General features: G+C 40.7%; 1 protein-coding gene across 2 annotated transcripts; it reads left to right on the top strand.

Annotated features, from left to right (window-relative positions):
* Positions 1-19,875: 19,875 nt before the first annotated feature.
* LOC121504221 (zinc finger protein 37-like) lies at positions 19,876-26,094 on the top strand. 2 transcript variants are annotated; one of them, XM_041778904.1, is made up of 6 exons: positions 19,876-20,197; positions 20,607-20,700; positions 23,685-23,800; positions 23,943-24,187; positions 24,333-24,433; positions 24,569-26,094. In XM_041778904.1, the coding sequence occupies exons 1-6, from the start codon at positions 20,005-20,007 to the stop codon at positions 25,917-25,919; spliced, it is 2,100 nt and encodes a 699-aa protein (XP_041634838.1). In that variant the 5' UTR covers positions 19,876-20,004; the 3' UTR covers positions 25,920-26,094. The 2 variants fall into 2 exon arrangements, with proteins under 2 accessions (XP_041634838.1, XP_041634836.1); XM_041778902.1 differs by having other exon boundaries at positions 24,566-26,094.
* The last annotated feature ends 618 nt before the right edge of the window (positions 26,095-26,712 follow it).

The following is a 26,712-nucleotide window of genomic DNA, read 5'->3' as shown; positions in this document are numbered from 1 at the left end:
TTCCTTCCTTCCTTCCTTATTCCTTATTATGCTTCCTTCTTTCCTCCCTTCTCTCTTTCCTTCCTCCCTCTTCGTCTTCCTTCATTCCTTTGTTCCTACATCCTTCCTCTTTGTTTTCCTTCCTTCCTTCCCTCCTTCAACTTTCCTCTTTTTTTTCCTTACTTCCTTCATTCCTCTTTTTATCCCTTCCTTCCTTCCTTATTCCTTATTATGCTTCCTTCTTTCCTCCCTTCTCTCTTTCCTTCCTCCCTCTTCGTCTTCCTTCATTCCTTTGTTCCTATATCCTTCCTCTTTGTTTTCCTTCATTCCCTCTTTCCCTTCTTCCCTCCTTCCTTCCTTCCTTCCTCCTCCCAGTCTCTTTTTGTTCCCTTCTTCCTTCCTTCTGTGCTTTCCTTCCATCCCTCTTTTTGTTCTTTCTCTTTCTTCCTTTTCTTCATGTCTACCTGCTTCCTTCATGCCTCCTTGCTTCCTTCCTATCTATATTCCCTCCCTCTTGCATCCTTCATTTCTTTCTTCCTTCTTTCATGCCTCCTTGCTACCTTACTTCAGCCCTTCCTTCACATCTTCATGCTTCCTTCCTTTTTCCTTCTTGCCTCCTTCCTTCTTCTCTATATTCCATCCTTCATGCTTCCTTCCTATCTGTATTCCTTTCTTAATGCATCCTTGCTTCCTTCATTTCTTCTTTCTTTCATGCCTCCTTTCTTACTTTCTTCACTCTTTCCTTCATGCCTCCTTGCTTACTTTCTTCACTCTTTCCTTCATGCCTCCTTGCTACTTTCCATCCTTCATGCCTCCTTGCTTCCTTCCCTCTTTCCTTCATGCCTCCTTCCTTCCTCTAAATATGTCTTTCTTCATGCTTCCTTCCTCTCTATATTCCGTCCTTCTTGGTTCCTTCCTCTATATTCCTTTCTTAATGCTTCCTTCCTCTCTATATTGCGTCCTTCATGCTTCCTTCCTCTCTATATTCTTTCCTTCATGGTTCCTTCCTCTCTATATTCCTTCCTTCATACGTTCTTCTTGCTTCCTTCCTTCCTTCCTTCATGCCTCCTTCCTTCCTTCATACCTCCTTCTTTCCTCTCTGTATTCCTTCCTTTATGCCTTCTTCTTACTTCCTTCCCTCCTTCCTGCTTTCCTTCATGCCTCCTTCCTTCCTCTCTATTTTCCTTTCTTCATGCCTTCTTCTTGCTTCCTTCCTTCTTTCCATCCTTCATGCTTCCTTCCTCTCTATATTCCTTCCTTCATGCCTTCTTCTTGCTATCTTCCTTCCTTCCTTCATGCCTCCTTCCTTCCTTCTTTCCTTCATGCCTCCATCCTTCCTCTCTAAATTCCTTTCTCTCTTTTATTAATATTTTTATTTTTTATTTATTTGACAACACTCATAAACTTCCCCAGCGTCCTCCTCGGTGCCGTGCTTGTTTAACTTTTTCCCATCTGCCTCTCTCTGATTCCTCACAGAAACTTTTCTGACGGCCGGTCAGCAGAAGCCATGAAAGCTCTCTCTCTATTTGTTGATTCTCATGTCACCCGTTTTCTATGGAGGGGCTGGCTTAGCTCGGCATCAGCGCCAGGACAGCTGACTCTAGAGTTTCCATTCATCTCGCACACGCTCAGAAGTGACGGCTTTATTCAGACGTCCGGTGTCTCGGTCAGAGTTTGTCCCGCTCTCAGACGACAGATTAAGTTTAATTCCTGATGAACCGGCGCTCCTCAGATTGTGTTCTCGGCTCTAAGTGACAAATCTGAAGCAGGCGGAGGAGAGATGATTCCCCTCTGAGGATAAAACGTTTAATCCGACGACAAAGACCAGCTCAATCGAGAACCGAGCGACACAACAAGATCACAGACTTCTGCTGCTCTTAGGAATGACCAGAGCGACATCAGGACCAACATCAGGAAGTTTTGATAGAGAGAAAAACAGACAAAAACTTCTCCTGAACTACAATGATAGTCTTATTTAATATAGCATCAACCAACCTTTGTGTTAGATGGACATTCAGAGTTCTACAAAAACCTCGTGTCAGATCACTGAAGCCCGTCCTGTCATTGGGTGATTCCTTAAAGTTTACTCCACCACCATTTAGCATCAAACAAATTGAACTTAATTCCATGTTATCCTCCCAAAAAGCCCATTGCCACTTTGTCCAGTCCTAACAGTTGAAGTGAATGACTCTAATCCTCGGCTCGCTCCTAAACTCTAACAGGATTAAGGATAGAAGAGGGCCCTCCTTTCATTGAAAACGGGAGCCATGCTGAGTCGTGGACACACTGAATGTGTTTTCTGTCATTTTAAGTAGGATAGAAGGGTTGCGTTCTTGGAGCTGAAGCTCGTTTGGGGGGAAAAAAGCACAAATTTGAGCGCGAAGATCCAAAGAAAACAAAAGTACAGAAAGAATACATGAATAGATGGCGGTGTCCTGTTTTTGTTCTGATCTCCCTTATGAATATTCACCGTTTTATTTCAAAAACTTGACGTTTCATCTCAGCCAGTCCTTGTTCCTCCCTGCCTGCTGTCCTAGTTGTACCTGTGACAACACACACTCTTAAACACACATTTTTCCCAGCAGCCACCTCTGTATTGCCAAGTTGGAGCGGCTACAAAGAGAAACCCCTCGCTCTCGGGTGGAGTAATGACACAGATATAAAGGGGGGCGGGATCGCACGCGCTCACATCCACTCTGAGGGGTGGGATAAGGGACTGGAGAGAGGGGAGGAAGGGGGGAGAGCGGGGGGAAGAAAGGGAGGACCCACACGGAAACCATATGTGAGGGGACATGCGCTAAAGAGGTCTAAAATGTCCTGATAAATACGTAATATTCACCACACACGGTTTTTAAAGTCATGTAAAATTCACCTCCGGAGCTCCTGAGGTCGACGTTTGTGGTGACAAATGACAGAAAAGTGACAGAGAGGGAAAACCAGCTCAGCCAGTTCATTTTTAATGGGACCTGCTGGTGCTTTTTCAGGCAGATACGGGAATGACAGCTGGGCTTCTGCAGGCCCTCTGCACGCTTTCCCGGGCCTGACCCAGCTCACTGCATACTGGGTGCCCCGGTACTGGTGGGTTGGACTGCGTGCATTGTGGAGGATACCTGGAGAGGTAATGGTCCTGGACGATGGTCACCAGGAGGCCAGAGCAGGACAGGACCAGGGTTGATGCAGAGAAGTGCTGGACCAGCATGGAATGTCGGGTCGGGACAACTTTAGTGGTCCCAAAGATGAGGATCTTCACAAGCTGAAGGAGCTCTAAGAGCATACAGCAACGGAAAGCTACTGAGTGAAAGTTAATGTGTATAAAGCTAGATATAACTGGATGTCATCGGCATACAGGTGCAGCTTTGGGTGACTAATCTTAATTATGAGCACCATACGAATGAGGACAGCAGTTGGTCTAAACCTGACCCTTAAGGAACACCACTGGGGGAGTTTAGGATGTCCTGCATGCTCTTGTAAAAATATTTTATTGTGTTTGACTAAAACCAGACCCTGATCTGCCTTAGAGCACTGAAAGAACGGCTCAGCTGAATTTGGTCTGAGTTCTGTAAAGTAGGACGGTCTGGTCGAAGACGGTAGACCAAGGAGCTTCATTCTTATCTGATGTGGTTTAAATCGGTGATACTCAACCTGTGGCTCTGGAGCCACATGTGGCCCTTTTGTGATGATTTGTGGCTCTTTTATGTCTTAATTTTAAATATTATTCCCCCAAAAAACTTTAAAAGAGGAAAAATTTTTTGCTCCTTTTTAACCATTGTTTTCAACTTTTCACCCATTTAAGCTACCTTTTGCCATTAAATACCATTTTTTCCTACTTTTTTTGCCCATTTTGACACTTTTTTCAACTTTATACCCATTTTTGCCACTTTCATCCCATTTTTGCCCCTTTTCACCATTTTTTCTAACATTTTTCAGCAATTTAAGCTACGTTTTGTCAGTAAATACCACTGTTTTCCTAGTTTTTGCCCATTTTGACACTTTTTTTTTGCCACTTTAACCCCATTTTTGCCCCTTTTCACCATTTTTTTGGCCAGTTTTCGACCATTTAAGCTACCTTATGCCATTTTAATACAACTTTTCCCACTTTCTGCCCATTTCTACAATTTTTTTTCAACTTTTTACCCAATTTTTGCCGCTTTTATCGCATTTTTTCCCCTTTTTCACCATTTTTTCTAACATTTTTTGCCCATTTAAGCTCCCTTTTGTCAGTAAATACCACTGTTTTCCTAGTTTTTGCCTATTTTTGCCACTTTTGACCGCTTTTTGCCCATTTTAGTCACTTTTCACTCATTACTTGCCACATTTGGACCATTTAATATCAGATATAACTCTTTTTTTGTCACTTCTCACCCATTTTTTGCTGCTTTCTGACCCCTTTTCTCCCCTTTCCACCCCATTCTTACTCCCTTTCATCCATTTTTGTTGCTTTTTGACCATTTTTTTCTACCTTTAACTAATTCTTATTGTATTTTGTGCTGTTTTTGCTTCACCAAGTAGATTGTTTCTCTTGCAAAGGTGTTTTTCAACAATTTGGCCGTTTGGTTGAGCAGGGTTGAGTAACACTGGTTTAAATGGTCGCTGAAGAAGCTGCAGTGATGATTTTTCAGAGCATTGAAGTTTCTCTGATCTGGTTTACCGAGTTTAGAAAAGCTGGAGCCAAGAATACAGGACCAGGACTCACACAAACGCTCTCCCTCGACGCCTCTGAGACGATGAGGATGGGAAGTGTGTCAGCGAGCGCCGGTGATCACACACAGACGGAGATTTATCGTCAGATATTCTAATTAGAACGACATCAAAACAGGAAAGAGGTCCACCGTATCCCAGCAGACGGCAGCCTGTCCAACAGCCCTACCTTCACCGTGTGAGCGCGTACACCTCTGATCGACACTCGGGGAAACTTTCCAGGTCATTTCTGCTCCAGGGAGGAAAAACTGTGAAGTCGTCATTTCTGTGAATCTCACATTTCTGTCTGTTCTTTTTGACGGCAGTTTTTCTTCTTTTTTTCTGAGAGTTACACGGAGAGGTGGAACTGAACCTGCAACACCAATTTACCACAGAATAGTACATTTATGCCTCTGCATTCAAAAAAGCTGGGACTCTATGATATAAAGCATAACAGCATTTAGAAAACTCATTCCTGGATCAGATGTTCTCCCTGCTGTTCACTTCAGCAGGTTAGCTTCATTTATGCAGCAAAAGACAGGAGGAAACACCATAAATGACCAAAACACACAAGACTGAAAAAGGCTGAAACTCTGGGTAAAAACTAAAGAAAACCCAGATGAAAAAATCAACAAAAGAAGATTTAACAAAGAAAAGTAGAAATTAAAATGTAAAAGGAATTTATGGGGACGCTGGAGGCCCAGGTTTAAGTCCCGACTCTACCCTCTTTTCTTGACCCTTGTGCCCTCCTCAAATTTGCTACCGTCTGGACACCTTTGAGGCAAAAATGTACAGAAAAACTGCCGTTAAATCAGCATACATCAATAGTTTTTTCTACTTTTTCATAAATCTCTTAAACAACTTCAGACCTGCTCAAAACTACCAAACATTCAATAATTCTCAGAATTTTAGCCCTTTAAATGCCAGTTTGATTATTTGAAATATTTCATTTTTTTACTGCAAACAAAACCCCACAAAAAGTGGATTATTTTCCATAAAATAAATAGTAGAAAGATGGGGCTTTGGGGTGATAAGAGTCTTGGATGGTTCAAAGATTACCAACTACATGTATGAAAATATAAACACTTCCTGAAAACTTTATAGAATTTTTCTGGTGACTTATTTTTTTGATATATTTCTTTGTGCATTGTGAAATGAAAACCTGATAGACTGGTTCATAAATCGGTCGCATGGATGTGATGTATTTCACATTCATCTGCACTGTAAAAACTAACTCCAGTTTTTCTCAGAAACACTGAATTAAACTAACTCAGGTTTTTGTTCCCTGTTCTAAACTCCTATGATTAAGAGGTTCTCGCTCTCTTTGGCCGTAAAAGTGTCAGAGCTCCATTAACTCAGGTTTACTTCTTTAAACAGATTAAGAGTGGTAGGGCGGAACAGTGAAAGGGTTAAAAATGATTTGTGTCTTCTTAAAAATCCATAATAACTTTTTCAAATCTCTTTTTTCTGAGTTCAGAGAAGTCACTTTTATTCAAGTTTTCCCAGAATGCCCTTGGGCATTAGACCCTGTTGCACCACCAGTGAGTTTACCGACTCTGTTGAAGATGTCCCGCCTATGGAGCAGTGTTAGTGATGAACCATCAGCTCCTGGTTCAGAGGGTCGCTTCAGTTAGCCCTCAGACTGAACGGTAACTTAAAATGTCTGAAAAAAACTATTTTTTCAGGCTGTCAGTGTAATCAGTTACCTTTAACTTTCTTTTACAGTGCACTGCCAATGACTGAATAGGAAGTATTTCACTCTCAAAGTAGATGATTAAGCTTCAGTTCTGCAAACTCTCATTAATATTGGAGTTTCAAGTTTGTAGTGGATTATTCTTAGTGTTCAAAACTAAGTGACATGCCAGGTGGAGTTGTTTCACACATTCATCTGGAAACCTTCAATACTAAGTGTTTGGGAAAGGGCAGAGGCTTTGAAAAAAACTTGGAGTGTGACCGGATGAGCGTTCTGTCTGTCACATCTCTACGGGCCAATCAGAGCAACAAAACATGACGCAGCCGCAACTGAGGTGTGCGTGCGCAGCTACCGAGGAATAACGCGAACCATGGCGACTGTAGACATGTCAGTACTCGACTTTTGTCATTTTTGAAAGGAAAACAACTCACTGCTGTTCTTTGTTCTTCTTTTAATGAAGAAATGTCGTCAAGTTCTGATCAAACTGGCGCTTTAGCAGCATCCACGCTAATCTCTTCCTCCATAACTGCACCAGCTCTTGCTGCTGCTTGCTGACGTCACGACTCTGTCGTGCCTGAAAGTACTGCCCCTCGGTGCTGATTGGTCCTGTCACTTTCTAACCGGGCCCAAACGGTTCAGACGGGAGCTTTGAAGATGGATTCACCAGTGAGAAACACGGAAACAGGCGTATCCATCTGCTTTGCAAGGTTAGATAAAACTAGTATTGAAAACTTAAACTAAAGTTAGCATCAATGTTTGTGATATTAAGTTGGTGTAATTGTAGCTCATTTAAAATAGTTATTCAAACTCACAAAAATCAAGTTCAGTTTGTTATTTCCGAGGCAGAAAATTAAACTCTTTTTAAAGTTAGCTTAACTTAGTTTATTTTACGGTGTGGGAAACCTCTCATAAAAAAACGAGTTTGGGAAGGGCACACAATTTTCCTGGAAGCTGACTGGACCCTAACGTTCTGTCCGTCACATTTAGAATGGCCAATCAGAGCCACAAGACAAAATGAGGTAGTAGGCATGAGCTACACATGCTAGCGCTGCTCAAGTGTTTGAACGGCGAAGCGTGTCATTGGCTAAAACTCATGCAGGAGCCAATCGATCGATGTGAAAACATCTTTGCTAAGAGAAGCTTCCGGTGAGGCTTCTAGCTCTTTTTTTTGTAAAGTGGTGGAGGTCTGGTTAGACTGCTGCTTTTCTACAGCTACATCCGAGCTAACTGCTACATCTAAGCTAACGGCTCCACCGGTGGCTGTGATTGCTGCGGCAGAAATATCCTGATGAGGTTTGTTTCTTCCTGCTGTAAATTCAGACATAAACCTCGGTGAAGGAACAAGCATCAGCCAAGTTTATAATCTAACCTTGTGTTTGAGTGTGGCGCCGGTCCAGCTGCCCTACCGTCACCCTGATTTAATCAGATCCTCAGGGGGGAACCTTCCTCCCAGAGGGGATTGGTTTCCCAGGGGACACTGGGGCACCAAGGACAGTGAAGACTACGTGGTCCACCACTGACAGTCTATAGCAGAGGCCCTGGCTTTATCCAGGAGAAGCTGAATCGTGTTTATGTTTGGGGAATGAACCATTTTTGTTGGATTATTGGATAAAAGCTGCAGATCGGGGCCATGGTTCTGGTTTAAGTGGGGTTTGGGAGTCCAGATCCTTCCAGGGTTAGAGGTTTTTGAACTCAGCACAGAAACAGCCATCTGATCACAGAACTCAGGAGTTGTTGGTCTACCTCTAGACCAGAGGGGGGTTCTCCTAAGAACAACCTCCAGACCTTCATCTGAGTACCGCTCTGCTTCATGGTCTCACTTTAATCTGCGAGACAGAGCGCCGTCTTCACCGTCATGATCAGGAGTCAAACCGTCTCAGGATGAAGAAGGAGAGGAGGGAAGATGCTGAACAAACACTCCCCGTCCAATCAGATTGATCCGTCACATGAGGAGGGCGGAGTCAAAGGATGGAGAGACTTTAAAAAAAACCTGAAAACACAGAGAAGATCAGGATAGATGGAAATGAGGAGAGAACAACGATGTTCTGAAGAAAGCAGAGAGGAGAAAAACAGGAAATACTGGATCAGAATTAAATAAAGGTAAATCTGTGAAAGAGATGGAGAGGAAGTGGACGGACCATTAGGAGACAGAGAATAAGAAGGATTTCTCTCAACAGTTTAAAACAAAGGTCAGTCTGATTTAAACTGAGGAATTTCAACATTTTCAGCTGCATGTAAAACATTCTGGTGTGCTATTCTAAAAATTCATCTTTTAACTGTAACATTCACTGTTATGTCTTTAGCTTTTCAATGGAATATTAGAGTTAAACTTTTTTTGTTCATTGTCAGCTTTCAGTAAAATGAAAACGTAATGATTTTTATATTTATTTAGTGGAAAATCAGTATTGAATGTTTAAATTTAGGTTATTGATGGAAAATGCAGGAAAATAACATTTTAAAGAATGAATGGGAAAATTCATGAAAAGTTTTGACACAATAAATCTCAGTGATTAATAGTTTAAATTTTCTATAAAGGTGTTAATAACAATTTAAAAAATCATTTCTTGAATTAGGAAGATTTTTTCTATATCTTAGATTTTGTTGTGATTTGTAGCTTATCTATATTTAAAAAATATGTTGGAATAATGTTCAAATATTCTAATATGTAATTATATTAACACAGAAGCTTTAAAAAAGATAAGAAGATTTTTTTTATTTTTAATAAACATGTGAAATAAACTTCAATAAAATTAACTAGAAATTAAGGTAAACAGAAAGAAATGTGCTGTAGTTTATGTTTATATGTTACTATGAATGGAAAACAAGAACATAAATAACTTTATTCTACAGTAGCATTAAACGGTAAAAAGTTTATTTTTAAGGCTTTTCTTCTTAAGTTTTTCAAATAAATTCCATTCCCATAAAAATGTGAATTTAAATAAACACTGTTTATGCCATTTCTAAAGTGAAAGTAAAGAGAGGTGGAAACGTGAGGGGTAGAGGAGAATGGTAGAACATCCTTATATTCAAAAATCATCACTATTATGGTTCTGGGTTTTTATTTTCAGCTCCTGTTTTTATTTCAGTCTAGTTTTGATTAGTTTTACTGCTTTTTGTTAGTTTTGTAAAATGTTTTTTTTAGTTTAGTGGATTTTTTTTGTGAGGAAACCTCATAGGTTTTTAAAAACCCATTCAAACAGGCAACTCTTCATTTTCTATTTATTTATTTAAAGTTCATGTTTGAATTAAACTTAAGACCTACAATTAACTCTTGTGTAAAATCTTGAACAATTAGATCCATCCATTTAACATCTCCTGGCTTTGGTTGTTCATGTCGGTCAGTCTGCTGTCAGAGACGAGAACTAGGAGATTTAATCTCTAGTTAGAATCAGAGCAGCGAGGGAGAGAGAGAGCTGCTGGGATTGGTCGATTTCATCGTTTTTATTCATTTATCGCGCCCCTTTAAATGCTCAAAAATGAACGAAAATGGCCACACATATGAGCGGTGTGAAAAATGCCAGGTTGATATAGGTTTCAGAACTGGTCCTCAGGAATCGCCTCAATAGCGCCACCTCTCATGCTTCTATGGAACAGCCCCATAAAAGACTTTGATGTGGAGTTATGAAATTTGGTGTGTCGATTCGGCTCAGCGAGATCTACAAAAAAGTCTACAGGAGCAAAACTCTAACTCCAACAGGAAGTCCACTATTTTGAAAAAAATTGTTTTTTTTTTTTTTTTTAGGTAGTTCTATAAACAAACAATACCATTTTAGGTGTTTTTTAAAAGCTTTGTTTCAATGTAGTTTCAGTTAAATAAAATGATTTTCAATTTTTAGGTATATAGTAAGCTTTAGTTAACTATAATAATCTTGGTTTCTATGAAGTCAGACATTCAACAATACATAAGAATAATACATTTAAACAGATTTACATGTAGGCTTTAGATTCTCCTAACAAACCCTACTGTTAGTAAAACAAAAACAGAGGCAGTGGAGAGAGGGAAATATCTCTGTCTTTCTATGAGTTATGCATAAAAAGATATGAAAAAAAACATACCTGACATTTTTCCTTTCCATTTGTTATTAAGAATGAATATATATGATAAATATTCTATAAAAATGTATTTTACACACCAGAGAATGTATTGAATTATTGGACAGTTTTAGTTGAATATTAGTCTTGTCTTGAACATCAGTCGTACTTGTGTCACTGTTAGGAACACATAAAAGATTTCAAATGTTTGATGACCAATAAGAAGAAGCTTCAGTGTTATTTGACCAATCAGGAGGCTGAACTGTTTTTCTCTTCTCTAGGACCGAGACATGAGGATGACCCCGGACACTGACGAGGTTCTCGTGTTTTTATTTATTCTCCTATGTTCAACTTTAATGTCTGATAAACATTCATATTAATATTTATATCTAAACTTAAAACAAAAATTAAGGCACTTTGTGTTTGGTAGATTATTTCTTTGTTGTAACAATGCTTCTTGGTAATAAATCTTATACAGTTGGAAAGACTGTTTATTACCCATTTGTAAGGATCATGCATTTGTGGGATGAGCAGCAGAGCTGAGTATGTGGGTTGCACCCATAAAAAATGTGCCAAATCTTCTCTGCCAATGCCACACAGCTGATTTTGCTGTTGCTACTGATTCTTGTTTTGAGATTCTGGTACCCCCAGGTGCTGCACCCACATACTCAACCCACATACTCAGCTCTGCTGCTCATCCCACAAATGCATGATCCTTACAAATATGGCATCATTTAAAAGAGTAATAAACAGGCTTTACAACAGTATAAGATTTATTACCAAGAAGCATTGTTACAACAAAGAAATAATCTACTAAACACAAAAAGTAAATTTGTGTTAAGTTTATATTTCTATGTGTCCTGTTCATCCATCAGTCCATCAGGTGTATGGCGTCCACCTGCAGCTGTGTGAGCTTCAAACCAGGAAGTGTCCAGCTCAGGTCATGTGATCGCTGCGGGCACAGCTGGGTGGCACACGGTAAGCAGTGATGGATAACAGTAACTCTGAGAATTAGAAATTTAACCAGGAAACATCTCAAACTCCTGAATCTCACTTTTTTTCATGGTTCAGAGAAAAGAATGTTATTCTGGAGATAAATCAAACCCTTATAGCAGCAACCTCTGGAAGTTTTTAGTTTTAATCTCTAAAACGGCTCGGTGTTGGACTTCAGCCACCATCCTGACACGTAGATAAACACGGTGCAGATGTGCTCAGTCACTTCAGTGACATTCAGTCAGGTGTCGCTGTCATCACATCACCAACAACATCTGGAGGAAACATCTGCACAAGCCCTGAACCATCCCGCACACCTCATCTCCTCATCTCTGATGAACATCACTAAACTTTGGTGGTGCTCTAACTGCTTTTTTTCATGTTCTTTAGTTTTTATTATTCATGTTCACTTATTTTAATATTTCAGGAACGGCTTCATCTAGACTGGGTTGGTCGTACTGGTGCAGTGTGTACTGGCATGCATTAAAGACTGCCTCATACAGGGAGAACAAAAGAACCCTAGGCATAAACAAAATAATGTTTCCACTGCTCTCAGTCAGTCCGTAACCCTTAGTAATCTTCATCAGCCCAGTCTGAGAAAAGCTGACAGTAAACTATCTTTTACTGATGTGACAGTGAGAATCTCGACCTTCTTCTTGTTGTTGTCTTCCTCCATCCAGCCTTAGAGAAGCTCCAGTTTCAGGCCCCTCCTCCCTCCAGCTGCGGCCCAGTAGAGGTGGCCCTTCCTGGGCTGGTGTTCGACCTGAGCTCCCTGGTCTTATACGGAGCTCAGGCCATTCCTGTCCGCCTAAAAATCCTCCTGGATCGTCTCTACAGCGTCCTGACCCCGGAGCAGGTATGTGAAGCTGATTCTGATTCTTTCTGAAAAGTTTTTTTTAAAGTTATTTTGTCAGTTTGGATGTAAAATGAAGCTAAAGTTTTTTTTGGTTTGGTCTGTTTTAGGTCGGGCACATTCTGCACACTCTGGGCTGGAGTCTGGGGGATTATGTTCGAGGGTACATGTTACAGGTAAACGCTCCAAATACAAACACTGGACTGTAAATTCTGTTTATGTATTGAGATCTTTAATTATCTATACTGTTATATTTGAAAAAGATGCTGGGTTTCCTATTATGTCTGAATTTCTTGACATCTTTAAAAACAACAAATATAATTTGAATGCTACTATGGCGAGACAGAGGGAAATAAAATGTTTGTGCACGTCCAATGTGCATAATTCTTTATGGCTATTTGGTCGCACTTTCTCATTAAGGAGGAAGAGACCTTTAAAAAATTGTTTTTTCTCTTTCCCATCCATGAGGCTGTAATGGTTCTATTTAGCTTACTAACTTGTTTGTTTCAGTTTGAATACGATTGGGTAAGACATACTGCAGTTACATTTGTCAAAATTTGGTTTATTCCCATCCAGTTACCTAATGGGAAGGTGTTGGACCACTGGTTGATGGTGACTCCCAAAGAAGAGCTGCTCATCCTAAAGCAGTTCCTTCGCTTTGGCGAGACCCGCCCCATTGTTGAGTTAATGACACTCCAGTGTCAGGAACCTTCAAACAGCTTCCCTAATCATGAGCTGAACCCCATCCCGAAGGTGAACATCGGCTCCTTCATCCAACGAAACGCTGGAACGCCAGGAGAGTTCAAGAACAGACGAGGATACTCCAGCTCTACGGCTGATGTCTGCCGTTTGAAGAAAAACTGTCCTCCTGACCTGAACAATAACGTTCACCGTTTGGAAAACTTTCCAGGCAGAATGTCCCTGCTTCTGCCTTTCCACTTTCCAAACTCCACATTCCACTTCCCCACCAAGGTAACACCTTTCTAAATACAACCTCCCACCTAAATGATTGTTCTTAGGTTTGGCATGGATCATTTTGGTTAATGTGACCCCTCTCCTCTTCACTCTTCTTCTCCAGGAGCTTGATCATCCAAGTAAAGTCACATTCAAGTGGAAATCAAGCAATTCCAAACAGTCTGTAAGACTCAGACAGGAGGGGTTTGGAAGACAGCAGGAGAATGATCAGGAACCCAAAAATGAACCAAGAATAAAAATCAAAGCAGACCCTGACAAGCCAAACCTTTCCCAGTCAATAGGCCATCAGCAACCCTGGCTCCATGACAGGGACTATGACCCTCAAAGAAGCATTTCCAACCAGGAGGACACCTCCTTACCCTCTCCTTCCATCAGTTCTTCATTCATCTCTCCTTCCTCTCCAGTTGCTCCCTCCATTCCCCACTCTGCCCCGAAGATTTCCCAAAAGTTGCCAGGATCATCTCCACACTCTCTCAGTCCTCTTCCGTCTTTCTCCTCATCCTTCCTTTGTCCTCTTCCTGCCTCCTCTTTCTCGTCTTCCCTCCACCCTCTGCCCTCATCCCTTTGCACCCTCCCTTCTCTCTCACCGGCAGGAGGCCGAAAAGGGAGGGTCTGCTGTGGTGTTTGTGGGAAAAGCTTCTATGACAAAGGTACAACTACTGTGGTTTCTCCGTATTTAGTTTTTATTGAGTCAAAGTAAAGTCGCCTTCAAACTTAATGCATGTGGGGTTTGGAGTTCCTCGAGATCCAATTTCAATTCAAGATCCTTGAATGCTTCTTGACACAGCTAAGAGATTGTTCTTGTATCAACAGGTCCTACAAGATCTCTAAGACCTTTGCTCCCCTCTTGGGGTTCCACAAGGTCCAAATTGAGCTCCACAACTAGTCTTGTATCTCAGGGCTCAAAAGGGCCCCATTAGGTGGCCTGAGCTTTGGCAGCAGTATATCTTGTGTCTTGGTATTCAACAGATCTAATCAGAGACCACTAGTCGATTTCATGTTTTTTGATCAAGGTGGGTCCCATTCAAGATCCAGGACTGTTCTTTTGTCTTAAGAATCCAAAAGACTATTCCAAGTCCTCAAATGTTCTCATGTTTTTTGGCTTTGCATGACCCAGTTAATTCTTGGCTAGCAGACAAAAGTCAGAGTCTTTCGGTCCTTGGTCCTTCTGGTCTAACTATACTCTCGTGAGGCCTGGATGTTGACTGTTACTTAAAGCAGGGGTTCTCAACCTTTTCAGCCTGTGACCCCAAAATAAAGGTGCCAGAGACCAGGGATCCCAACTGTATGTCAGTCATCTGCTGACAGTGCTGCCTACAAGGAGGGATAAATGGGAGGACTATCCGGGACCCAGGGAGGAATAGGAATGGGAGAAATATCCGGGAAGATATTCATCTTAAAAGTGGTTAGCTGGAAGAGATGGGGCAGGAGGCCAGAGCAATACACGGCCGTGCTTTCATATGCTAGATCCCCATGTTGCAAGTAGAGATCCATTTTCTATACCGCTAATTCGGGGGGGGGGGGGCTATATCAGCTGTCATCGGGTGAGAGGCGGGGTTCACCCTGGACGGGTCGCCAATCAATTGCAGACAACCAGGCACACTCACATTCACACTTATGGGCAATTTAGAGTCACCAATTAACCTAATGAACTTGTTTTTGGCGGTTGGAGGAAGCCGGAGTCCCCATGCACGGGGAGAACATGCAAACTCCGCACAGAAAGGCCCTGGCCCTGACCAGGAAGTGAACCAACGACCTTCTTGCTGTGAGGCAACAGCGCTAACCCCTGCGCCACCGTGCCGCCTGCAAGTAGAGATAACCTGCTGAAATCTTGTTTTGAAGCACCACAGATGTATTAGAGTCCCCTGGGCTTCGATTTTCCAAAATCAACTTATATCACCGTGTTCTAGGATTCCAGTTTGAGATTCCCTTATCTGGAGTCTCTAGGCTCCACAGAGTCAACTTTTAGATCCTTGATATTCTTGCATCTTGTTCCTCGACTGATCTTGTATACTGGGGTTCCACAAGGTGTGAACTGATAGGCTGGCTTGTATCAAGGGGCTTACAAGATCCAGCTTGAGATCCTGAAGCGATCCAGTGTCCTGGGGTATGACAAGACCAACCTAGGCATCCTTTGTTTCAGTGATTCCGAGAGTGGGGTCAGGTCCCTCCAGAAGGGTCATTTTTATTAAAAATAGCTGGAAAAACTAGTCAAATGTAAAATGGTCATTCGGTAAGATTTATGTCAGATCTCATGTCTCGGAATTCGAGACGGACTCAAGTGCAGTCAAGATGGCCGACATGGGCGTCACTATACATCCAATCCATGCCGGAAGTCCCAAGCGGAAGTTTGTTCTTCGTGTTGGACTCAGCTGCCAGTGTTTGTCGGTTTTTTTTTTTAACCCTTGGTGCTGGATCTCAAATTTATCACCTTCCTCACCGCCTTACCCTGAACCTAACCACTCGGGTTTTCATGCCTAAGATTAACCTTAGACGTACGGATGAGACTTCCGGTATGGATTGGATGTATGTCTGCCATCTTGTCTGTATCAAGGTACTCTTGTGGAATTCCTTCTTTGTTTATGCCAAACTAGGTTGAACTCAAGATCCTAAACTTGTCCTTCAAAGCATGCAGGACATGGTTTTACCTTCCTCAGAACCTTTTTGCTTCTGTTTGCGCAGGAACTTTGAAGATCCACTACAACGCTGTCCACTTGAAGATCAAACATCGCTGCACGGTGGCCGGTTGCTCCATGGTGTTCAGCTCTCTGCGAAGCCGGAACAGACACAGCGCCAACCCCAACCCCCGTCTCCACACAGGAACTGGCAGAGATGTCAGACAAGCCAACGCCGACCCACACTCCAGCATCCACCCTGAATCTCTGATTCACAGAAATGCTCGGAAAAGCCTGCACAACGCTCACGCTCAGATCTGCAGGACGAAGGAGACTGGCAACACACTATGGCAGCCTGATGATAGCGCACACAAACAAACCCTTAAAAATGATTTTATGTGCTATGAAAGCGAACAACGAGGCTTCCAGGGAAGCGCACCACCTCCTGCCAACTCCCCTTCACCTTCTCCTCAGCCTCTATGCCATGATACCAACCAGAGCTCCACCCTGAGTGACTCCGCCTACAGGTCCAACCTCCCTCCACTTCTCCCAGCTCAGAACCCTTCCTCACTGGTCTCACATTCCTCCCTCATCTCCCTGGTTGAACCCGCAACAGAAGAAGTAACAGAATGCTTTCAATACTCGGGCCTGCTTCACCCCAACCACAGGCCACCTGCATCCCTCCCTAACCCACCCTACACTGCCGTTTCAAGCTTCACCGGTGAACCTGTTTCACACGATGAAGGTCTTCTGGATGAACTTCAAACCAAAGCTTGCATCAGTCCGCTGACCAATGAGCAGCGGAGGTGGGATTCAGGGGACCCCATCCCAAAGAAGAAGCCGAGGAAGTCGAGCATGCCGGTGAAAATAGAGAGAGAGACGATGGAGACGGGGAGACTCAAGGATGAGGAAGACTGCTGAAGAGGAGAGGTTTACACCTGGTGGGCCAAGACCATCGAGATCAGATCATTGTCAGTGAAGCATGACAAAGATGTTAGGCCAGGGATTTTCAAAGTGGAAAAAACAACATTTCAAACATTTATGTCTAATGTTAAACATGTTTAAAGATCAATGTATTTTGGATATTTTGGTTTGCAAATGTCCTTAAACATCTGCCTTTCCCTCTTATTCAGTTATAATGCCATTAAATACCCCTTTTTCCATATTTTTTTGGCCATTTTACAACTTCTTTTTGCCTCTTTTTCCCCATTTTTTTCACTTTTATTCAATTTTTGCCCTTTTTCACTTTTTTTGCCCATTTAAGCTACCTTTCATTATTAAATATCCCTTTTTCCCCTTTTTTTGCTCATTTTTGCAACATCTTTTTGCCACTTTTTCCCAATTTTTGCCCTTTTTTTAAAAACCATTTGTTGCCACTTTTTGCCCATTTAAACTACTTTTTGCCATTACGTACCACTTGTTTCCTCTTTTTCTCCCTATTTTCACCCAATTTTGGCTGCTTTCTGACCATTTTGCCACCTTTAACCCATTTTTATTGCTGCTTCAAGCTGTTTTTGCCCCTTTTCACCTCTTAGATTGTGGCTCTTGCAAAGGTATTTTTCAATAATTTGGCTCTTTGGTTGAGTAACACTGCTCTATAGCATAGTCCCTATAGTAACTATAAGTCTATCCATTTTGCTCCATGCACAGCAGAGGTTAGCAAAGCAAATCACCTTTTTCAGGTTTATGTTTCTGCGCCTCCCCTGAAGCCCGCCTCACACTTTGAATGAGTCCAAAAACATGAAGCAGATAGCCTAACCCAGTGGTTTTCAGTGTTTTCAGCTCCAAGAGGCCTTGACTTTTGCATCTTGACTTATGGCCACAATAAAATCCATATAAGCTTACATTACTGGAAATAATTCCATTAAAATAAGGTATTAATTAACATGGCTGTCTAACACTGCAGGTTCAACACAGTTCAAAAAATAAAAGGCTAAAGACTCCAAAATGAGACTGATATATTTTTTTGAGTTACTTTTGCATCATGAACTGTGTAATGTATGTTTTTGGAGTCTGATATACCATTGTGTCTCTGCCATGATAGATGTATTTACAGCATGCTGCTCTTCTACAAGGGCTCCCTCTTGTGTTGATACTCTGTAAAAGAAATAAAATGCATCAAAAACACAACTTTTACTCATTTATTTAAGAATTCTTGCATTCTCTGACAAGCACATGATTTGAAATTTGACTTTAAGTGCATAATTTTTACATTGTGGTGTTGAAACTTTTGCATGAAGCTTTTGTGTGCAGCTTTGGAGAAAGTAACAAAAGACATTTAAACTTTGAATATTTTCAGAGTAAGCGGTTTAAATTTTGGCAGCTATTTTGATTACAGTCTTAGTCTTTAGATTTGAACAGTTCTAATGCTGGGTTTGAACTTCAGCAAGTCGTCCTAGCCACGTCTACATAACTAAATGCGTTGAGCTGCTGCCATGTGATTGGCTAATTAGCAATTTGTGCTAACAAGCAATTGAACAGGTGTACCTAATAAAGTGGCAAGTGAGTGTGGTTTTAGTCAGGGAAAAATAAAAATAAATTTCATGCAGTTTCAGCAAATACAAATTCTTTAACATTCATTGTTTTTCATACACCCTAATCAGCCAAATTATACATTTTCTTTTTTTTTTTCATAAATGTAGAACACTCCTGTTAGTGCATTAAAATTTCAATGTTTTAAAATACAACGAGGAAAATACTAACTATAGGACTTGGCGGTAATCATTCCCACGTTTTACCAGGGTATCCTGCTTCCCCAGAGTTGCAGGACATTGCAGTGTGATCCAGATCTTTCCAGCGAACAGGACAGAGGCCTTGTGTTTTGTTCGCACCTACATAAAAAAATGGCGGATGACCCATGTTTAGCGCGCTAGAAGGCGACAGAATCCAAGCAGTAGTAGGCCAGTAACTCTAATGGTAAAATAAAAAAAACACACTTACATAGCGGGATAAGACTACAAAAGAGTCTTTCAGTAAGGAGTTCAATACCTTTTAAACTTCTTAAACCACCATTATCTTCTTTTTTGAGCATATTTATCTCTAGCTAGCAAGTGAAAAGCCACCCAACTGGACAGGAAGGCCTTACGACCACAAATTTAAAAAACAGTGCCCTTAAAATGTCGCCGACTATGACTTTTAAAAGGTATTTGACTACAAAGAGTTTAAAAAATATATTCAATAAATAAGCTTTCAAAATAATTTGCAAAACATATTGTTAGCTTTAAACTAGCACTTTCTTACCTTATGAAATGCAAAGCATTTTCAGAGCAATAGGAAAAAAAAAAACTTCTAATAGACAATTTAACGGAGAATTTATTTTAATATTTATGAATCACGCTTAGATAGGTCGCTATTTTGTACGACGGAGTATTAGGGCCACACGAAGAGAAAAAAATAAAAGGATATTTTTTGACATAACGAGAATAAAGTCGTAATATTACGATAAAAAAAAGTAAAATTACGAGAATAAAGTCGTAATATTACGATAAAAAAAATCGTAATTTACAAGAATAAAGTCGTAATATTACAAGAAAAAAACGGGAATAAAAAATTACAAGTAAGACAGTCTGCCGTGGATCTACGACGGAGTATTGTCCTGATTCTGATAATAATTTGATGCTGATGTGCCAAAAGATGAAGTATTTCCTTATTTGTGAAACCGATACTAAAGTATAGCTTCAGAAAATGCTCAGCATTGATCATTTTAATGGAGGCGGCGCCCCGACAGACTTTCTTTCTTGTAATGTTTTATTCTCGTAATATTACGACTTTATTCTCGTAATTTTACGATATTTTTTCCTCGTATCATCACGAGTTTTTTCTCGTAATATTACGCCTTTATTCTCGTAATATTATGACTTTATTTTCGTAAAGTCAAAAAAATTAATTCTTTTATTTTTTTTTTCTTCTTGTGGCCCTAACACTCCGTCGTAATTTTGTTTAATTATCATATCTTGTAAAAAAAAAAAAAAAAATCCCCGACAACCAAAAGAAGACGAGTTAGAAACAGGAACGCTTGGGTCGTGTCTCGGTTCCTACTCGGAAAAAATTTACGCACACACCCAACCGTTAGCTCTTCAAGCTAGCTCAACAATGAACAGTTATTAGTGTTTTTACTTGATAGCAAATGAAGATTTGTTCCATTTTTGAGTAAAATAGCAGCGGGAACAGCTGATAAGCAGGTTAAAATGTCTAAAGGGGAGACTCTGAGAGGATTTGTGACGGAAAGACTCTCCGCTGTCTCCCAGGAGATCTTAGCGGTGGTCGACGGGATCGTAGCCGAGTATGAGGCGGAGGCGTCGGGCTTCAGAGAGGAGATCGACCGGCAGAGGAAGCAGCTGGAGGTTCTCCTGGAGCCGCAGCTGACAGCGAACCAAACCGGTCAGTTACTAGTGATTCTGCCTTTATATCTACAAGAAGAAACCTGAAATAACTGGTTTGGAGCTCAGAGCTTCATTCAAAGATGTAGTCATTTACGTTAAACTGGGTTTTACTGTATTTTCATTCATCCTGGGAAAATAGCTTTATTTTCATATTACCAGCCTGAGTTTCATTTTAATTCGGCCTGAGTGTTCATAATCCACTTGTCTGAATCATATCTGTAATAAAGATGGGTAATATTGTCTTGATCCTGTTGTTTTTGTTTGTTTTGTTTACCACCACATTAAAGTGTTATTAAAATGCTGGACATCCACACCATGTCCAAATAAAACTGTGAATAAAAATCTGTAAATCCACATAGTTTATAAGAGATTTAAAGAGAAAATGATGATTTCTGCCTTTTATTCAGATGGAAGGCGCAGTAAGAGGCTTTTGGATGAAGAGAAGTGTGATGATGAGGAGGATGGGACCCAGGAGGACCTGACTAATACCAACCCATCACGGTACGATAGGATAGGAAACGCTTTACTGGCCTCTTAGGGACATCTGTCTTGGACTGGGAAGGCTGGTGAGATGGGAAAATGTCTTGTTAATCCATTAGAAAATCAGAATCAAAAAGAGTTTTATTGCCAAGTGTGTTTTTGCACACAAAGAGTCTGACTCGGTGTTTGGCGCAAAATAAAAAACAGAGCAACCTCTCCCAAACTTCAGCAGGCTGGGGCCCACCAAAAACCCTGGTATGACATTCAAATATTTACTTTTTATTTTGCTAATTTTGAACATAGTTTTGTTTCGTAAACAGGTACAGATGCGTTGGTTTAAGATACATCAACAATACTGAGAAAGTGTATGAGGCCACAAAGTTAACCTTGTGCCCTCCTCAAATTTACTACCCTCTGGACGCCTTTGAGGAAAACGTACACGTACAAAAAACTGCCATTAAACCACTGTATGTTAATTTTTTTTCTACTTTTTTTTTCATAAATCTCTTGAACGACTTCAGACCTGCTCAGATCTACCAAACATTCAATAATTTTCAAGATTTTAACCCTTTAAATGCCAGTTTGATTATTTGAAATATTTTATTTTTTACTAAAAACACTAAGTGAATTATTTTTCATAGAATAAATAGTAGAAAGAAGGGGCTTTGGTGCTGATGAGAGTCTTGGATGGGTCAAAGATTTGCAACAAAACTGATTTCATCGCACTTGTATTTTTTATGTAGTGCCAGCTTTAACATTAGGGCACCCTCTGGACACCTTCGAGGCCAAAATGTACACGTACAAAAACTGCCAATAAATCACCATACAAAAGTATTTTTCCATCTTTTTTCATAAATCTTTTTAACAACTTCAGACCTGCTCAAAACTACGAAAAAATCAAAAGTTCTCAGAATGTTAACCCTTTTAATGCCAGTTTGATTATTTGAAATATTTGATTTTTTTTTTTTGCAAAAAACACAAAAAAGCGAATTATTTTCCACGTAATAAATTAGGGGTGCACCGATCGATCGGCGAAAATCGGTATCGGCGCTGATTTCCTTAATTTGAGGAGATCGGCCGATCCTTGTAAATAAGATCGGTGGATAAGATTGGTTTCATATGCCTCTACCTACTAAAATGTGAAAAATGAAAGACTAAAGGAACTGATATAATTTAGTATTTTGGACAGCAATACTTTAAACTTTTCATTTATATTTGAGAGAACTACCTCATGCAGTTAAAAGAACAAGTTTGTATTGTTTCACGGGTACTGTTCACTGTTATTCAGTAAAACAAGATTGGAACATTTAAGGTGTATGCTGTCAGTTACAAAAAAAAAAAAAAATCGGTATCGGCCAAAATCGGAATCAACAGGTCAGGCTTTTTAAAGATCGGTGATCAGTGATCGGCCAGAAAATTGCAATCGGTGCCCCCCTATGATAAATAGTAGAAAGATGGGGCTTTGGTGTTGATGAGAGTCTTGGATGGGTCAAAGATTAGCAACAAAAAATGATTTGATTGCATTAATATTTTTTACGTAATGTTAGAAAAACTCTCTGGACATCTTCGAGGCAAAAATGCCCCCATTGACTTCCATTAAAACCAGGTTTTTTAATCTCACTGTCATTGCAGTATAAAATCATGCATTCTTTAATGTCAGCATTTCAATGTGAAGAAGTCTAGTGAAATTTGACATTTTTACCATATTCCACCAGATTCAACCATTTACTCATTGTAGGACCATGCACCACATTCTGGTATTTTTGCCCGTTATATTATGGAGAGCTTTGTGTGAGTTTAAAAGGGTTAAAATTCTGAGAATTATTGAATTATTGGTAGTTTTGAGCAGGTCTGAAGTTGTTTGAGAGATTCATGAGAAAAAGTAGAAAAAATACTGATGTATGCTGATTTAATGGCAGTTTTTTTGTACGTGTACATTTTTGCCTCGAAGGTGTCCAGAGGGTAGTAAATTCATTGAGAGAGTATGAATGACATTTAAGAAGAAAACATGTTGGATTTCAAAAATTTAACTAGAAAGAAAAGTTCCTGTAAAAATTCATGCCACAAGGGAGCGCAGATGGTCGAGCGGTTTAAGGCGCTACCCATGTACGCGGGCGGCGAGGGTTCGAATCCGGCATGTGGCCCTTCACCGCATAACTCTTCCCCACTCTCTTCCCTGTTTCCAAGTCTGTCCACTGTCCTTCCTCTATCAAATAAAGGCATGAAAGGCCCAAAAATAAAACTTCAAAAAAAAAAATCATGTCACAAACTGTAAAACTGAAAAAATGATCACAAATAAAAAATAAAAAGAACAGTTGAGAAAAAATGTCCAAAAATGCCAGAGGAGGGCACAAAGGTTAATCCAACACCAATTTAACTATAACACTGCTGTATAAATCAGACACAGTAACATATATAAAGGTGACATGAGTTAAAAATTCTGTTTCTGCTTTTCTAACACTGAGTCCTAAAATAACACAAGTATTTTATGATCACTCAAAATATGATACAAATATATATTTTTAAATTTCTCCCACCAGCAGACCCCAGCCAAACTTTGGGAAGCACTGACATAGAGGAAAAATAAAAATATAAAATAGGCAATAAACAATACTAAGAGGCTAGAAACTTAAAAACATTATTATAGATGAATATAGATGCAACATAAAAATATAGAATATAGTATTAACATCACAAAAGTATGTACAAAGTCATAAGAAAAGAGGAAAATACACAGTATTAACACTGGTTAACAGGTTATAGTGCTGTTTTCTAGAGGACATAATAAACAATGGTCATAAGTCTGTTTTTTGTTCATGTAGACAGCATAACACCACATATAGAGCAATAATTGATGAATATTTCAGAGCAAACTATTTCTTTCTGTGAAGTTCTGAGGGGGGAATTATCGGGTATGGAGCTTTGAAATCATAGTTTTATTTCACTTTAATAACATCTCTCAGTTTATTTACCTGCACTCCATCTTTGTCTTTCTTTTCTGCCAGGGTTCGGTTTAAGAAGAGGAGGCCCGGCAGACCTCAGATCAGTGAAACACAGAACCACATAGCCCTCAGAATCCGGATCCTAGAGGACCCTAAAACCAGTGTGCTCTCAAATAACAGTAAGTTCTGAAAAAATGGACTTAAATAGATTTAACGCTAGCACCTTTGGCTTTGTTTAATCGGAAAGAAAGTAGAAATAAGAAATAAACCCTGTATGTTGTTGACATCTGTAAAGCCTGGTTCTCTTTTTTCCTCCACCAGTTCTTAAGAAATGCCCGCTGCTGAAGCTGAACTGTCCTCGAGGACTACAGGAGAAAGACTTCCTGGACCTCCTAAGGTCCACTTTCCCTCAGCTGTCTGGAGACGACAAACATTTCGACATCCTGACGTCTGATCAGAGACGAAGATTAGAGCCTTTAAAACTGACGACGGTGACACCAGAGGAAATCCACAGACTCATGAGCTGCACAGAATCAAAGAAGTCGCCGATCTACGTACGACTGAAGGTAGACCGACGTATTCTGTAGTTGTTAAACTGCTAAAACCTTATCACTCAGGTTTTTAGCACTAGGGTTGTTTTTTTAAAGTATGCATCATGCTTTTGAAATAAAAGAGCCTAAATTAAGTTTGAAACTTTTGTTTTTTTAATAGGAGTCTCAGGCTAACCAGGATGGAACTGATCCTCTACAGAAAAAAGACTCTCGGCCTGCCTCTGCTGTGTTGATATGTGATGAAAGCAGGCTTCAAACAAGGTCAGTAAGAAAGGAATTCAAGCAGGTAGGGCTGGGCAATTCAGTAATTTTTCAGTAATCAGCAATTTAGTTTTGAGTTAGAAACTCCGTTTAATTTTGCGCCCCCGTAACTCCTGTTTTTGTTTCTCCCAGCAGCCCTGTTCAGGACGTTGGAGGCAGTAGAGGTGAGGTGTCAAGCAGCTCAACATCACATCTAAAAGACATGGGAACAGGAGACGGGAATGAAAATGATGGAGGAATTCCAGACCCATGTGAGGACTTAGTAACTGTCTCTGCAGCTAAGAGTAAAGTGGGTGATAGTGATCCTACTGAAGAGGAAGACAAAAGAGGTGTAAATGACAGTGATGATGACTGGAAACCAGACAAGGATGTGGAGGAGCTGAAAGAGAGCGACTCTGAACTGTTTTCAGAGACTCCCAAGAGACAAAAACCCAGACGATCTGGTGTCAAGACAAACGAGAACAGGGCAGAAGACAGAAGCGATCCCACCTGCAAAGTTTGTGCAGCATTGCAGAAATCAGAGGTAACACTCGTCAAACACGCCTGGATTCATGTAGAGGACTCTGGAACTCTTTGTGGAGTTTGTGGTGAACTTTTAGCATCTGTAGAGGAACTGGAGGAACATCTTGCCATCAATCACAGGACTGATGACTGTGACATTTGCGGAGAGTCCTTTTTAGATAATCCAAGCTTCAATGAGCACGTGGCCGCCCACTCAGGAGAGAAACCATACGAGTGTGACGTTTGCTCTGAGAGGTTTGCTTTGACTGTGTCTCTGGAGAATCACAGAAAACTCCACCAGGCTGAAAAGCTGCATAAATGCCACACTTGTAATAAAGTGTTTGAGCTGAGGTCTCAGTTAAAGGCTCACCGCATGACTCACACACACCTCTGCGGAGTGTGTGGTAAATCGCTCAGTGACTACAGGTCCTTATCCCGCCATAAGATGACACACACCGGGGAGAGACCTCACAGCTGTAAGGTCTGTGGGAGGAGTTTCAAACTGCCGGGCACGCTCAGACAGCACGAGAAGATTCACACAGACAGAGAGAGATCCTACCTCTGCGACGTCTGCTGTAAAATGTTCCTGACGAGCAAGCAGCTGCAGATCCACATGAGGACGCACACCAACGAGAAACCCTACCACTGCGGCGAGTGTGGGAGAGGATTCACCACCAAGGGGCCTCTCACGGTTCACATGCGCGTCCACACGGGGGAGACGCCGTACCGCTGCCCCGACTGTGGCTGGTCCTTCAAACGGAAGGTTCATTTGGACAACCATGTGACGGTCCATTCAGACCTCAAACCGTTTGTTTGTGGGATTTGTGGGAAAGCGTGCGCTCGAAAAGTGTACCTGAAAGTCCACATGAGGACGCACAACGGCGAGAGACCGTACAAGTGCAACCTCTGTGATAAAGCCTTTACCCAGAGCCACTGTCTGAAAACGCACATGAAGAGCCACCTGGTGACGGAAATCACAACATGACGCTCTGAGGCAGCGCTACTCAACCCTGGACCAACAAAGAGCCCAACTGTTGAAAAAGAACCACAATCGAAGTGGTGAAAAGTGGCAATAAAAAAAAAAGTTAAAGTAGGCCAGTGGTTTTCAAAGTGTGTGAGAGTGAGCCTCCCCTAAGAAGAAATTATTCATTTGGTGGACCCCCACCCACAAAAAGGATTCAAATTAAAAAAACAACATTTCAAACATTTATGTCTAATCTTTAAACATTTCTAACAATATATTAAGAATAAGATATTTTGGTTTGCAAATGTCCTTAAACATCTGCCTTTCCCTCTTATTCAGTTATAACACCATTAAATACCCTTTTTCATATTTTTTTGGCCATTTTACAACTTCTTTTTGCCTCTTTTCTCCATTTTTTACAATTTTATCCCGTTATTGCCCTTTTTCACCTTTTTGCCCATTTAAGCGACCTTTCATCATTAAATATCCCTTTTCCCCTTTTTTTGTGACGTCTTTTTGCCACTTTTATCCCATTTTTTGCCCTTTTTTGCAACTTTTTGTCCATTTAAGCTACCTTTTGCCATTAAATACCACTTGTTTAATTTTTTCCCAAATTTTTGCCTCTTCATTTTTCCTTTTTCCTCATTTTGCCCTTTTTCACAATTTTTTTGCCACTTTTTGCCCATTTAAAGACCTTTTGCTGTTACATCCCACTTGTTTCCCTTTTTTGCCCATTTTTGCCACTCTTGACTGCTTTTTGCCCAATTTAGTAACTTACCACTAATTTTTTTGTCACTTCTCACCCACTCCTGCT

This window comes from Cheilinus undulatus, linkage group 22 (assembly GCF_018320785.1).
Source record: "Cheilinus undulatus linkage group 22, ASM1832078v1, whole genome shotgun sequence".
Lineage (NCBI taxonomy): Eukaryota > Metazoa > Chordata > Actinopteri > Labriformes > Labridae > Cheilinus > Cheilinus undulatus.
The sequence above is the reverse complement of the archived record's forward strand: the minus strand, read 5'-3'. Positions and strand labels throughout refer to the sequence as shown.